Here is a 14,708-nt window from a genome sequence, read left to right as displayed (position 1 = left end):
AATAAACACTTTAAGGTACCACAAATTAAAACAGAGAAAAGAAAAGAAAGCATTTAATGTAGAAATGTTACTTTTACCTAAGGTCCAGGCTTAATGTAAAACCTTTTAAATTGTTTGCATAATAAAAGCTGTAAAATTCATGTTTTATTTCTGCTTTAGAAACCTTATACATTCTACTGTCTTACACCATTCCTAGAAGGCTCTATTAGATGAAAACAAAATTACTTTCAAGATGTTCATACACAGCATATATAGTATCTTACTTTAGTCCAAAATATTCTTTTTCTTTGCCTTTTTTTTTGTTTGGGGTTTTTTTTTTGCTTTTTTGGGGGGGGGGGGGGGGTTGTTTTGTTTTGGTTTTGGTTTTTGTTATCTTTGAAGACTGCTTCTGTTTCCATTGTTTCATCCTTAACCATTCACATATCAGAGCAATAAGTATTTCATTACTGGTTTATCTGTCCAGAGGCTTGAGAAGCAGTAACAATTAACCCTCCCTTCACAGTGATTGATACAGGCTTTGCTTTCAATTTGTTCCACTACACAGATCATGAAATTCTGAATGCGATCATCCTTATTGACCTACACTTTCAAACACACGGCTACAATGAGATGAAAGTAATTATTAAAAGGAACACAGGACTACTCAATGCTGAAACAAAGTCTTGAAAAATCTTTTAGATGACCTTCTCATGAAATTAGCATCTTTTGATGTAAAATAAAATTATGGATTATCTTCAAAATCTGGAAATATTCAATGTAAATCTGATCAAAGTACAATATCATTATATCACATAAGCCCAGTTCTAATGTCACATCAGTTCATATCTGACCCAATAAACAGAAACTTCAACCACAGTGATCAGAGGAGGATCACACCCTATATATTTTAAAAGTTCCTCTGTCAGCTTTATTTTACACCAGCTCTGCTTGAAATGTTGTGTTGAAAATGACAAGACAGTAATTTCTATTCTATTGCAGTCTGTTTCAAGAAAGAAACAGTGTTGCCTTTTAAGATTCTGGACTTCTTGAGGCACCTAATGTAAGTAAGTAGAGAGGAAATTCAGACTGCTAAGGAAAAATGAGAAACTCAAGTCAGATTTCCATCAGCAGCTGAGATGAACCAAGACCTATACACACCGCTGCTGGAAACTTACTGCAGTGGAAAACAAATATTTTTCATAAACCCTGGAAAAATTACCCCACAAAATGTTAATTTCTTTTAACTGATACATTTTTAAAAATTAAATACGATCGGTAGGTGAGCAGTAATGATAGAACTACTTAAAAAATGGGATGCAGTCACAGAAAATCAGGATAGAAAACTGTGCAAAAGGATGTTCTTACAGGCCCGAGGCTCTAATCACTAAACAAAGTGATGGAGATGAACCAATACTGCCTGGATTAGCAATGAATTATTTTGAACAATAATCATGTGCCAGCACAAAGGGGGTAAAAACTAGCCATTACTCACAAGCTGATCTGCAGATAAGAAGGAAAAATAAGTGAAAAAGGGAAAAATTTATATGCTAAACTGAGCCAGGAGAATAATGAAAATCTAAAATGTTGTTACACTTCAAGTAACATCATATTTAATGTCTTTCATGTACTGTATAATGTTGAGTATTTACACAATAGGGTCTGTAAGACACTAGGGTTAAAGCAGGGTTAAACTGGATAACTCTTCTGTAAATGAGTACTGCATAGTAATATGTGCTAAAAAAATATCCTAATAGATGAGTTAGTTTTAAAATAGCACACATGGGCACTAATTTCTTACACTAAAACTGCAGGAAATACACATATATGTACACATGCATAGATAGAGCCTGGTACAGGTATGAAAATGTGTCAATACACACACACACACTTATGTATACACAGGCATATATAATGAGGGATTTAATTTCCATTAGTCCATCTGAGAGCTAAGTATCACCATCTTAAGATTCCATGTTAGTTTTCCCTTCAGAAGAAAATGTTAGAAATAATTTTGCGAGAAAAGAAAAATCAAGATTGCTATCCACAAAGATTCCTGAGATTCTTATGAACAGACTGTTTAAATGAAGAGCACTTTAATCAGTAGAGGAATCCTCACGTTTCTAATGTCTTGCTGTGCATTCTGCAGGTTATAGTAGCAGCTGGTAGAGGTCATATATCTTTTGTGAGCATCCCAAAAAGGCTCACTGCCAGACTGTTAAATTATGAATAAGCAATGAACAAAAGAATGCAGATACGGTGGTGACAAGATAATCCAAGCAAATTTATCTATGACAAATTTCACAGGATTAACAAATTACATTTACACAGAACAATAAAAATGAGGAGAAAAAAAAGGGAAAAAAAAGAAAAAGAAAAAAAAAAAAAGATGAGCTTACTTTTCGCTCACAGCATTACAGGAAAAGAAAATCTCCATTCCAGTACATGTATTCACATTTAACTTTAGATAAAGTAAGACATAGCTTGCTGAAGATGAGCAACTAGAATTATTTCCTTTCAAGGAAATACATATTCTGTATCTATCTAATATACAACACATGCCTGCACTTTGCAATATACACATATATAAGTCAATGGAAAATCCTTTAAAGTTTTCCTCATAATTAGTAAGAAGCAGAATAAATACTGAAGGACTGTAATTTAGCTTTTCAGACAAAGTAACTTTCCATTTTCTGTCAGTTAAAACACATTTTTTCCCTTAATCACTTTGGACTTTTTTCCTATTTGAATTAAACAAATATTGCAATAAATAATAATTTCCACAAGAAACAAGTTATGAATAGAACTTAAATCTCTTTTTTTTTTTTTTTGCAGTAGCACCATAATAAACATTTTTTTTTTTAAATCACTCCTAAAGGAATTCTAAATCCATAATCTAAATACTGACTGCTCCTAAAGATAGACATTCAGTATGTCAAATAATCTGGGGGGAAAGTAAAGGAGATTTGCAATGTTTGCTACATCCTGCAGTCTCCTGTTCTGGTTTTTGAAAGTGATACCAAAAAAACTGAAATACTACTCTTAAAAAGCATGGAATATCAGTTTCAAAAGTGCAGTTCTGTAGAGAAGCATTTTTCTTCCTATTAAAAAGGAATGAAGAGGAAAATCATGATAGAAAAAAACTACTAAAAGGAAAGACAGCATCTCTTAGCTAGGAAATTTGAGCATAAATAGAGTGATTGATAAAAGAAACAGCATATATGTTTGACAGATCTGGAATCAGCTGTATCTTCTTTATCATGCTTCTCATCTGAAGTCTACTTTCTGTCACCTCCATTTACTTCCTGTTGTTTGTTAATCTGAAACAGTTGTTTAGTAAAAATAGATCTTGAATAAATATAGGCCTTCTGAAACCATATGTATCATTTATGCATCAAATATATGTTCTTGTTACAGAGCACTGCCTACAAACAGGAAACCTCACTATTAAAGTGAACATCCAATTAATTACGATACTTTAGTAAACTACTTGGATTCTGCAAACAACTACTTGAGTACCATTTATCTAGCTCATTCAGCCAATGGAAAAAATTACTGCACTTTTGATTTTTCCTAAGAAATATAAGTTTTGTTGTAAAACTGAACAGCAGCTCAGAAGGAATGAATAGATAAATTTGACCAAAGTACTTGTTTTTCTTTTTATGTTCATCTTCTGTTTGTTACTTAGCAAGAGAAAACAGGTTTGCTTTTTAAAATGCAGTTCTTTTTGAGAACCTCCTATCCATACTGTTAGCAATTTATGCAAAGGTGAAGCAAAGATGCCAATCCTACATCTAACTATAGTCAGACAAATAAAATCAGCTACTTTTTTTTCAGCTGTGAAGGTTGAAGGATAAGTACCACTGGCAGCTATTCTCTTTTTTTTTTTCTCAATACTTTTTCCCTTTTTTAATCCTGCTGCCAGCACTGCACAGATTCAGTCACTCAGTTCTTTCTATTGACCTCAACCTTGACCTGTGAAAACTGCCCACTTACATTTTTTCCCACAAAGTTAAAAATTCTGCTTCCCATCATCTCCAAGAAAAAACAGCTTTTTAACAAACATTTTTCTAGAATTTGGTGCATTATACTTTTGCTAAATGAACTACAGCTTTAGCACTTAACTCATATAAGTCTAGGTTGTGAGTAAACTGATTGCAAATGCGAATTTGTGCATGACTTTCAAACATGGCATTTAAGCAAGAGGGAAAGAATACCCCCATCCCCTATTCTAATATGTAAATACAGAGTTCTGATATATAAATACACAGTTCTGTGCCTAAATTTCAGCAAAACTATAACCCTTTACAGTTTCATCCAAAATGACTGTTCAAAGAGTATTCATTACACAATAAAATTCAGCTTAAAACAATGTAATGTCTAATGAAGCCTGTTCTAAATTTCTGTTGGAGACAAAATTCCCAGGCAAGTATCTTAAAGGGAGCTTATAGAATTTAGGTACCCATATTTCACTAAAATGCAGTATGTGTTGAATGCCTAAATCCAACAGGCTCTTCAGAAAATCCAAGCCCCTGGGACATTATCGTAGATTACATACATACATATTATTCTGACTATATCCCCTAAGTTCACTATATACATATGTAAACCTAACATGCCTGCAGGTAATGGAACAGTACTTTTCCACTTAAATTATTTAACATAAGTGTTGAACTTCTATTATATATCAAGCTAACAGCTAATTTTAAATTGCAATCAAGCCATTCTCTGAAAGCACTTTATTTCAGTGGAGGTTTTGCCTGTAAAAGAAATGTAAATCCCTCTAATGAAGGCAGTGTAATCTTTGAATACACAGTCAAAATGGGGGCTGGAATTTTATTCCTAATGCTAACATTGACATCTTTTGCCACTTCTGCTAGTTCTCAAGAATTTTTTGTGTGTAACTATCTCATCAGTAAAGCATGTAGAACAGCGTTTTCAGACCTTTCGAAGCATGCAAAGCCAAATAAAGAAGTATATCTACAGAAATACTCAATATTAATATTAAAGTCTTCTTCAGACATTGGCTGACATCAGTGAGGAGTTCCCCAGAATAGACAAATGACAGAACATGACAGAACAGTGAAAGTCCAAAATGCATACAAGAAATTCTGGGAAAATAGCCTTAGTAAGAAAATCTTCACAACTCTGCTTTCAGTAATGTGTTTCAAATTCTTTGTAACATATCACTTGTTCTTTAATGTGCCTGGCTCTCGCCTGCATGTAGTGCTGGGTAAGGGCTGGCATAACTCTCAGTATCTGGTTGCAGCAGGCTGGGATCAGGATCTCCTTGAGAATCACTCCGCTTTTACTTGACAATCTCGAGACTTTCGCGTTTACAATAACACACAGAGGCAGAGTTCACTCCTCCTCTCACTAAGTACATTTGTCATTGCTATCTCTCTCAGGAAAAATTCACATCTATTAAATTATATGTTAAAAATACTTTTATCCTTGCTTGGGATTCTCTGTAGTATATTTTAATTGTGCACATAATTTCATTTGGGACTTTTCTAAAGATTAAGGTACAACTCGAACATAATATTCTCCCAAAGACAGGGTCCAGTTCTGCCAAGTTAGAGACACAAATACTATCCTACCCTTACTGTACCTTCTTTGTCCTGTGTAATATACTTCTGTGGCATACAAAATTAACGAATATTTGTACCACTCAAAGTCCTGTTCAAATGAATGGCACAACGGTCCTATTCATTTGACTAGGACTTTGTGTATTGCAAAACCACTGCTTGAGCTAGTCACAGAACAATGCTCTAGTCATATAAGACGTGGCAGCAACTATTATATTCTTACTATGGCACATCTTCTTGTGCAGCAAAATACAATATTATTACAAATTATCCTTATTATGCAAAGTCCTATTAAACAAAAAGTCGCACACCTCATTCGCACTAATGGGATTTTGTATGTTAAAGATAACATACAGTAGCGTTATAAATATTACATAGAAAGAAACTGCCTATTCTGAAAAAATTTAATTCTTTTGAAATGAATTTTCAAAACATTTCATCTCATGGTCTTAAATCTTTGGCAGCTTCTTAAAAAAAAAAAAAAGCCAAACATTAAGCATAAGCAAACAGACCAAAGAAACAAATGACTGTGTGAAAATGCAGTCTTTGCTATGTACCTTAAAAATATCCTATGTTAAGGATATGTAAACAGATTTCCAGGGTTACATCCTGCAGAACAAGTTTGTTTGATTCATTATAAAACATGCTATGACTATGCTGATGTGACTATGCTGAAAACCCAAGGTGCTTTCATACCTGCAAGAGCTACTGCTGATAATAATATAAAATTGATCTGATGGAATAGCTGAATGTAAGGTTTATTCACATGAGATGAGATTTCAGGAAATGGTTTCATAACAGTAAACAGTTACTTAATTGCTAACAAATGAACTTTTGCCACATTGATTAAATGGCTTAATTCTACTGACTTCAGTGAGAGAAGAATCATTCCAAAAATGTTAATAAAATGTTAACAGTTAGTTTTCATGATCAGTATCAGTTACTCAAAATTCTTATCTTAGAATACATTTTCCAGTAAAGAGGATATTGTGATAAAGATCATTTTATGAAACAAAAAAAAATTAAACACACTTTACTTTTTAGGAAGTATGATGATGAAACTAACACCTAGAATGTCAATTTTCAACAACTGTTTTACATCACTCTTGCAGTAAAATTCCCATCTGGGCTGGCAACTTGTGTGCCAAGTTTCAAACAAATGTGATTTGAAATTGCCAGTATATTAGACTCTGAAATTCAAGTGAGATGCTAATAAAAAGAGATGAGTACTGACAATAGATTCTCATATTCTCTTAAAAACACCTATGGTTCTAAGTGTTGTACTAATCTGTTAACAAAATTCTCCAATTATTTGTAACTTGTAGTATAGCATTAGAATATAATGCCATCAAACTGTTAAAAAACAAGCTAACTGGATATAGTTTGTAAGAAAAAACAATTGTGCTGTATGTAGGTAAAGAATGTAAAAACAGTGCTGCAGACAAAACCTTGTTATTCAGAATCCCATTAGTTACTGAAAATACCTAATATAAGTTTTGTTGATCAATACTCTCATGTAAGCTCTAAATAATGTATGATTCCAGTGGAGAAAAATGCAGCAAATCAAATATGGTGGGAGAATGTTTCAAATTATGAAGAGTAGTATGACTGCTAATCCATAAATCAGAAATCAGAAAGATTGTTGTAATGTGGGAGGGCTCTATTTAATAAAGGTCATTATAACTCCTGGCTCTAGAGCTATAAGATCTAATATCCTCTCTGGTAGCTCTATGATATGCCCATGCATTACTGTTCTTGTTGACAGTCTGTTGCCTTGGAAATATTTCATTATTTCAGTTTTTCCATTTGTAGACCCTTGGCCTTGTGATATGAAGGCCACCCTATTTCATATTTTCGATTATCATTTAAGCAATCTTCTGGAGCTATTTATATAAAAGCAAGTGTTAGACAATGCATATCATCATTTATCACTGCTATGTTTAAGCTCATGCTCCAGAAAAAGTGCCAAAATAAAGGTTTTTTTCTCTTTCACTTTAAACCAATAACACTCTAATATTATGATATGCTATACAAATCAATGCTGGCATATCATATGCATGGCACTTCTGTCTATTTCATTTTCTTGGGTGTTGAAAAAACTAAACTGTTGCTGTAACTGTAAAATTTGCTAACACTCACAGTTTAAAAGCAAATCAAACAAATGTAAGTGTGTAACTTTTCATGTATCCTTTTAAGATCCTAAACAGGTGAAAAAAGTTTCAAAACTGTTCAAGTGCCTGTTTACATCAGAGACTCCTACTTTTGACATCTGTTTTGTAAGCACAACTTTTTGCTTGCAAAAATGTAACACAATCTATCTAAATACCTGTGCTAGTGAAGACTGAAAAAACAATGTACACAAAATTAATTTAGAGGATTCTTAATCCTGAGAACTAGTTTACTGAAGCAGTAGCTAAGACACTGCAAAACCCTTTCAGTAAGTGATATGCTCCTGTATTTCAAACATCTTGGTTCCCACAGATGAAAGGATGTGTACAAAGACAGCTAAAATAGTTACATGCAAGACTTCATGAGCACATTACCCAACTTTTAATAAAATGTACATCAGTATCTGTTTATTGAAGCATTGATCCATTTTCTCCAAAACTTTCAGGAATAAACGGACTAACATTATTTTTGATACAAAAAATGTCATCAATTCTACATGCAATACTTAAACCTAAATTATCCAGAACACTGTACAGAGTGATAACAAAGTGAACCCTAAGGGCAAAAACCAACTTCTTGGACACTAGGCCAAGTTTGTGGCTATTAGTGTTCTAGGAATTTAGACTACCTTTTCCCCTGAAATGATTACACCTCCCACTCCCTACAGGGAAAAACTACTCCGATCCAACCTTTAAAATGACAGCATCAGAGCTGAACAAGAAGATGCTATTAAAGGGCATTAAATTAAATACAGTATATCCTCCTACAACTTCAATCAGAATTTCAGACCAAGTGTTATTTAGTTCAGCTCTCAAGTGGAGCAGAATAACAAATCGCGCACTTTGATTTACCTTCTCCGAATGCCAAATGGAGACAGGTGATAAAGAAAGCACTCATGCACAGGCTATGAAGTTTCCCCTAGAAATTAATTCTATCTTCAAGATTCCTATCTCAGAGAAATTCCCAAAATGGCACACAAATATGCTTCTGCTGGAGAGATTACTGAAGCTATCCTGGCAAATACACTTAGCACTAATATAGTAACATTCTCAGAAAGAAGACAGCAGAATTGTTTGTTGTGGGGGAACAGGACTTATGAATTGTTTTTCCAACAAAGAATTCTGCAGGAGAAAAACCTGCTGTTTTAAGTGTTATTAACACAGTAGAAACACCTTTGCAGCCACTGGAAGGAAGATTAAAAAAAAATGTTTATAGTTGAAAATGAAAATCTGTAGTTAAGTCATTGACATCTGAGGATGCACTGTTTTCCCATTACGTATATCTCCTAATTTTGCTACATATCAACATAGCCTTGTCAAAATGCAACAGTTAACACTAATGCATCCAAGACAAGCACACTAACACTTCAGTGGGGAATATGAGATATATAGGCTTTTTATACCACGCAGTCTGCTTTCTTAGGAAAAATGATACAGCTACTTAGACAAAATCTGTGGTGTTTGGAAGCTGTACTACAAACGCTGATCATTCTAAAACACGCAAGTATGAAATTAAGGCTGAAGTACTTTTGCTTAAATATTTTTCAGACTTATTTGTGCTGTGAAATATACACCGACTAACACATGATCCATCTACTTTTAAGGGCTATCTAAATGGTAATTTTCATTTTTCTCACCAGCCAGGAACCTTTCTCACCCCTCACACTCAAGTTCACTTGTAACGCTAAAGGGGGCGGGAGGGAAAGAGCCCACCCCAAACCCTCTGGCTGCTCTTCTTCTGGGCATATATCTCGTCGCAGTGTAGCAATGGAGCTTTGAATACTTTTGTAAGAATCACAAAGTAACATCACATGAACTTGTACTCTTGTCTCCTACCAGTCACTTCTAGAAAGATTCACTTTACTAGAACAAATCCGCTACGGGCAATTCGTGTCACCAGCAGAGCACATTAATCACAAGCACTCTCTTCCAACAAAAGTACATGGGGCAGGCGGCGGGCCGGGAACCGAGCGGGGGGGCAGCGAGATCCCCCCGCCTCCCTGCCCGGACCCCGCGCACCGCCTCCGTGCCCGCCCGCCCGCGCTCGGCTCCGCTCTGCGCGCCCCGGGGGCCGCGGGCACCCGCGCCCGGCACGGCGGCGTTGGGGCGGGGGGGCCGGCCCGGGCAGCCCCGCGGGCGCAGCTGGCGGCGCCCCCCCCCGCTCCGGCCTAGCCGCACTTGAACCGCACCGGCGGGGCCGGCCCCTCCGCCCGGAACGCCGGGCCTGGCGCGGCGCCCCAGGGCCGCCGAGCGGCGGGGGCCGCCGGGGGGGCCTCCCGGCACACACACACACACACACACACACACACACACACACACAGACACTCACACACGCTCACATACACACACACTCTCACACACGCGCGCCCGCTCCACAACGCGCCCCGCCAAGCACCGGCTCCGGCACCGCGGCGGCGCGGCCACCGGAGCGGGGCCGCTGCTGCGCGGCTTGTTCTGAGTGTGTGTGCGTGTGTGTGTGTGCCTGTGTGTGTGCGTGTGTGCGTGCGGCTGGCGGTGCGCACTAGGAGGAACTCACGGTGCCCGGCTGTGCGAGCGGCGGGTGCCGGCGGCAGGTCCCCCCACCCCGGCATGGCAGCCAGCCCCGGCCCCCGGCGCCGGCGGCTTGGCCCGGCCCGGCGCTGCTGCGGCGGCTGCTGCTGCTGCTGCTGCAGGTTCAATAAAGAGAAAGTGTTACCGTTCTCGCCTGGAAGGATCCTGCTGAAAGCTTGGCTTGGTGGGCGCCATCTTCCTGGGATTTTTTTTTTTTTTCTCCTCTCTCCCTTACTTTTCCCCCTCCTGATGTTGGTGTGTGTTGTGTGTCTAGCAGCAGCAGCGGCGGCAGCAATGGCCCCGGTTAGCCAGACAGGCTAAGGAAAAGTACTGAGGCCAAAGCATCGCGGGCTCCCACTCCTCCGCGCAGTCCTGGTGCAGGTTGCTCGCTCGCTTGCTTGCTAGCGCTGCTGCTGCCGCTGCCGCCGTCCATAAGCCGAGGAGCGGAGGGAGCCGGGGCCCCGCCGGCCCCAGAGACATGCCCAGCGCAGGCAGCGGCGGCGGCCGGCGGCGGCGGCGGGAAGAGCGAGCCGCGGCGCAGCCCCGGCGGGCAGCCCGGCCGCTGGCATCGCCCGGCAGGTGCGGCACACGCACACACACACGCACACACACAGACACACACACTCTCTCACACACACGCACGCACACGCACTCTCGCACACTCGCTCACACACCCCCGCGCCCGCGGGCCGGGCTACGCGGGGTGCCAGGCCATCGGGCTGGCGGGGCGGGGGCGGGGGAGGGAAGGAGGGGTGTCAGGGATCTCCGGGCTTGACCGCTGTGAAAGTATTTCTGGGCATTTTCCAGCTGCTTTCCCAGCTCCGCTCCCGCTCTGCGTGCAGGGGACACAGCCTCTGCAGCCGGCGCAACAACGCCACTCAGTTGCAGTTTCGCACACTTTCTTCCTCTGGAGTCTGGGCTCCAGCGGCGAAGAGGAGCAGGGGGAGGCAGGGACTGTCTGTCCAACACCGCGGGCGCAGAAGCGCGGCGGGAACACACCGGGCACGGGCAGCGTGTCACCCGTGGGTTTCCACGGTGGAGGACGGGCTCGGGTGGGAGCAGCGGGCCGGGGGACGCGAGGGCCCTGCGACCCTCGGGGCCGTACGCGGGTGTGCGCGGAGCCAGCACGGACGGGCCGGGCCGGGGGAAAGCCGCGCATCCCCCAGACACCTCCGAGAACGCGCCCGCACGTCCCGAGAGCGGGCATCGGGTACCAGCGAGACAAAAAGGGGTAATGCTGGAAATGTGAACTTAAAGCGATAACCCCCTTTGTTGGCAAAGGGTGTAGCATTTCACGCGGTTTTATTGGAGATCATGAAACTAATCATGAAGTAAAGGAGCGGGGAAAAGAAACCGCTACCTTAATCGTTCCTTCCAGGACACCGGGAGGACCTGGTGCTAGCCCTGCTAGCCCTTATAGAAGAAATTACACGTTCGCTAAAAGCTTTTCGTCTCCAAGGTAACTTTGTGGCTGTCTGCTGCTGTCCTGGAAGTACAAATGCCCGGGCCTGATCCTGCTCCCTAGGAAAATCCAACGGGCTTCCCTGGGGAAAGGGGCAAGCCCCCAAGGTCGGCCGCGTTTATTCATGAGAAGCGTTTCCGCCACTACTCCAAAAGTTTTTTTGGGGGCAGGGGAGGAGGCTGGGGGCCGAGGGCGTGTGCGAGCCGCAGGGCAGAGCCAAGGGGCACAAGTTAGCGGAACACCTGGAAGTTTGGCTGCGGGGCGCCGTCCGCGCACCGGGCCCGGGGGATTCCTTTCGGCAGGACAGGAGGCAGCCGGGCCGGCGTCACTCGGCGCGGGGACACGGCCGCGGTTCGGGGCCGCCGGGGCTCGGGAGCCGCGGGACCGGGCCGGGCCGGGCCGCGCTGCGCTCCGGGCGGCGGCAAGGCGGGCACCGGGGCTCCGGCCTGGGGGGGCTGCCTGCCTACACAAAGCAGCAGATGCCGCTCCCGGCCGGCAGTCCTGTCTGCTCGCCTCCGAAATGAGGGGGGAAAAAAAAAAAAAAGAAGTTAACAGGTGTCTCCTTGGCTGTGGCGATAGAGTAAGGAGGTGGTGTCGTGTCTGCCGTATTTTAAGCGTTTTGAGAAAGCTCGGAGAAAAATCGTCCGACGTAAACCATGCTGTTTCATCCATAATATAAAGTGAAAATTTGGAAGAAGTGCATAAATGTTTCCTCTCGTAGGTTAGTGTGCGAGGCATCCAGAGTAGTCTGGATTCGTGGTAGTAAAAGTACTTGAATATCTATTAAGCACTGTTTGGATTAGAGGTGTTAGTAGTTTGTCAGAGAAGTATTGCTTTTATAACTTCTTCCTGATTACAGACTGATAGAACCAAACTATTAAAGGCGAAGTACTAAAAAAATTGTATGCTGCCTTGTCTACATAATTCTGTTTAACTTAAAGTCTCCAGAGGTCTCTTTCATTTGTCTAAAAGCCAATCTGACATTTCTGACCCTTGACTTCCCCACTTCACAGACTAAACTATTGTGATTGCTGCCTGTACTTCCTCGTTAAAGTGTCCGTCAGTTTCCATTGTAATTTAAATATTTCATAAGTGACAAAAATCATACAGAATCCATAAAAACAAAGAAACTTTAATCTGTTCTTTATAACTCTCACGTTCAAGATTTTTTAAATTTTTTTTCTTTTTTTTTTTTTTTTAGTATATGAAGGATTTGGTGTTTGCTTGAGCAAAACAAGACTCCTCCTTAGTTTCAAATATTTCTTAGCTAAGAACGTCCTTAGGTATCATCAGAGCTTATTTCAGGAGTATCAGCTCCCTATTAACTCTCATTTGATAAAGCCTACAAAAGTTACCATCAAACGTTTTCAATCACAGGCATCAAAACTATGGGAAGCAACACAAAAGTTGCTGAACGACAGAGTAGGCATTGGTCAGTTATCTAAACCTTGCTCCTAAACTAATTAAGTTTGAAATATTATGCTGAAGCTTCCTAATTTTTTTTTTCTCTTTTCCATCATAGGGATGTTTAGTTAGGACGTTTAAGATTATACAGCATTTTTTCTCGGTATTTAATTTAATGCAATAGTGGAAAGCAAGATACTCGAAGCAGTGCCCTTTTTAGAGAAATGTAAACGTTTTGTTCCGATTTCAGTAGATCTGTTGTAGTCTACTTTTTTTTTTTTTTTGAGGATTCGGCTACGAGTATAAGTTTATGTTAAAGCTAACTAACAGATTCAGACTTCAGGTTTAGAAACATAAAGAAATGCCAGGTAATTAATTAAGCTTCATGTTAGTATCAGCATATATCGATGAATTGTTAGGGCAAATGGGGAATGTCTTTAAACTTCGTGATGACTTACTGCCAACTTTCTACGCTTTGCTTCCTAAAGGCGCTCTCTGTGAATTTCCTGCATTTGCATTAGAATGCATTTAAGATGAAAAAAAATAGCAGTGCTGAGTATACTTAGAGTTTCGGCTATATTTCCCTGTAGTAACAGGTGACATGCTAAAACTGTTAAAACTACAATGTGGAATTGCAAGTGTGCAACCCCAAGTGAAAATTGTACTCATTCTTGGTTGAAAGAAAATTATCAATCAGCATACCATGATCAATTATCCCCCTGGCTGCCACACACTGGGATTTGCACAAGGCATTGACATTGAGAAATTCCTCTTTAGAAAGGATGAGCGGACGGGATCCCAAACTTTGCAGCAGCCTAGCTAAGATGCCGGGGTCTCACTTTTTTTTTTCTTTCTCTTTTTTTTTTCCTGTTGTTGCTTTACAGCTCATCCAGGACAAAACTAGGAGATTGTGTTTACTTCTCAGTGCATTTTAAAAGATGCTGTATTTTTAAAAAGTAAAAAAAAAACCCAAAACATATACCCTCCCCTTCAACCAAGCTCTCCCCCCACCCCGCAACAAACAGAAATGAGAGATTAAAAAAAAAAAAAAAAAAAAAGGAAAACAAAGAAACACAAAAGCACAAAGAAAAAGCAAGTGAGGGAGCCTCAGGAAGAGGCGCACACCCCTCTCCCAGCCGGTGCTCACCGTTGTTGGTAGGAGGTGATGCCCTGCACGTTTTGCGGGTTGCCGTTGGCCGCGGCGCCGGCTCGCCCCATGCCCGGCGCCGCCGGCACCCCCCCGGCCGCCCCGCCGGCCGCCGCCGCCGTCACCTGCACGCTGAAATCCGGGAAGATCCTGATCATCCCCGCGGCTCAGCACCCGGCGAGTGTCGGCGAAGAGGTGCAGCAGCAGCAGCGACTCTCCCTCCGGCGGCTGCAGCAGCAGAGCCAGGCACACTGCAATCCCATTAGTGAGTGGCGGCCACTGTGAGTGAGGACGGGCGCTTTGATGTGAGCGGCTGGGCTGAGATTGAGGAGTTTGGGGGGGCTAGGGGTAAAGGGGAGAGGGGGGGAGAAATTTACCGAATTGCAAACATGCAACGCGTGAAAATTTGGGAA

The 14,708-nt window shown here is 41.4% G+C and overlaps 1 protein-coding gene across 3 annotated transcripts in view; it reads right to left on the bottom strand.

Moving 5' to 3' along the window:
• The window catches only part of NPAS3 (neuronal PAS domain protein 3), a 592,966-nt gene extending 578,575 nt beyond the window's left edge, over nucleotides 1–14,391 (bottom strand). For 2 of the 3 annotated variants that reach the window (XM_054275330.1, XM_054275332.1), the window contains exon 1: nucleotides 14,296–14,391. In XM_054275330.1, coding sequence (XP_054131305.1) covers nucleotides 14,296–14,366 — 71 coding nt within the window. In that variant the 5' untranslated portion in view covers nucleotides 14,367–14,391. Of the gene's footprint in view, nucleotides 1–10,427; nucleotides 10,670–14,295 lie in introns of those variants that run through there. The other variant, XM_054275333.1, reaches the window with a different exon arrangement.
• Between the last annotated feature and the right edge of the window lie 317 nt (nucleotides 14,392–14,708).

The sequence above is a fragment of the Melozone crissalis genome, unplaced genomic scaffold, assembly GCF_028551555.1.
Source record: "Melozone crissalis strain CALT ecotype California unplaced genomic scaffold, PUWL_Pcris_2 ptg000018l_1, whole genome shotgun sequence".
NCBI lineage: Eukaryota > Metazoa > Chordata > Aves > Passeriformes > Passerellidae > Melozone > Melozone crissalis.
Note: the sequence above shows the minus strand (reverse complement) of the source record. Positions and strands in the feature narration are given on the sequence as shown.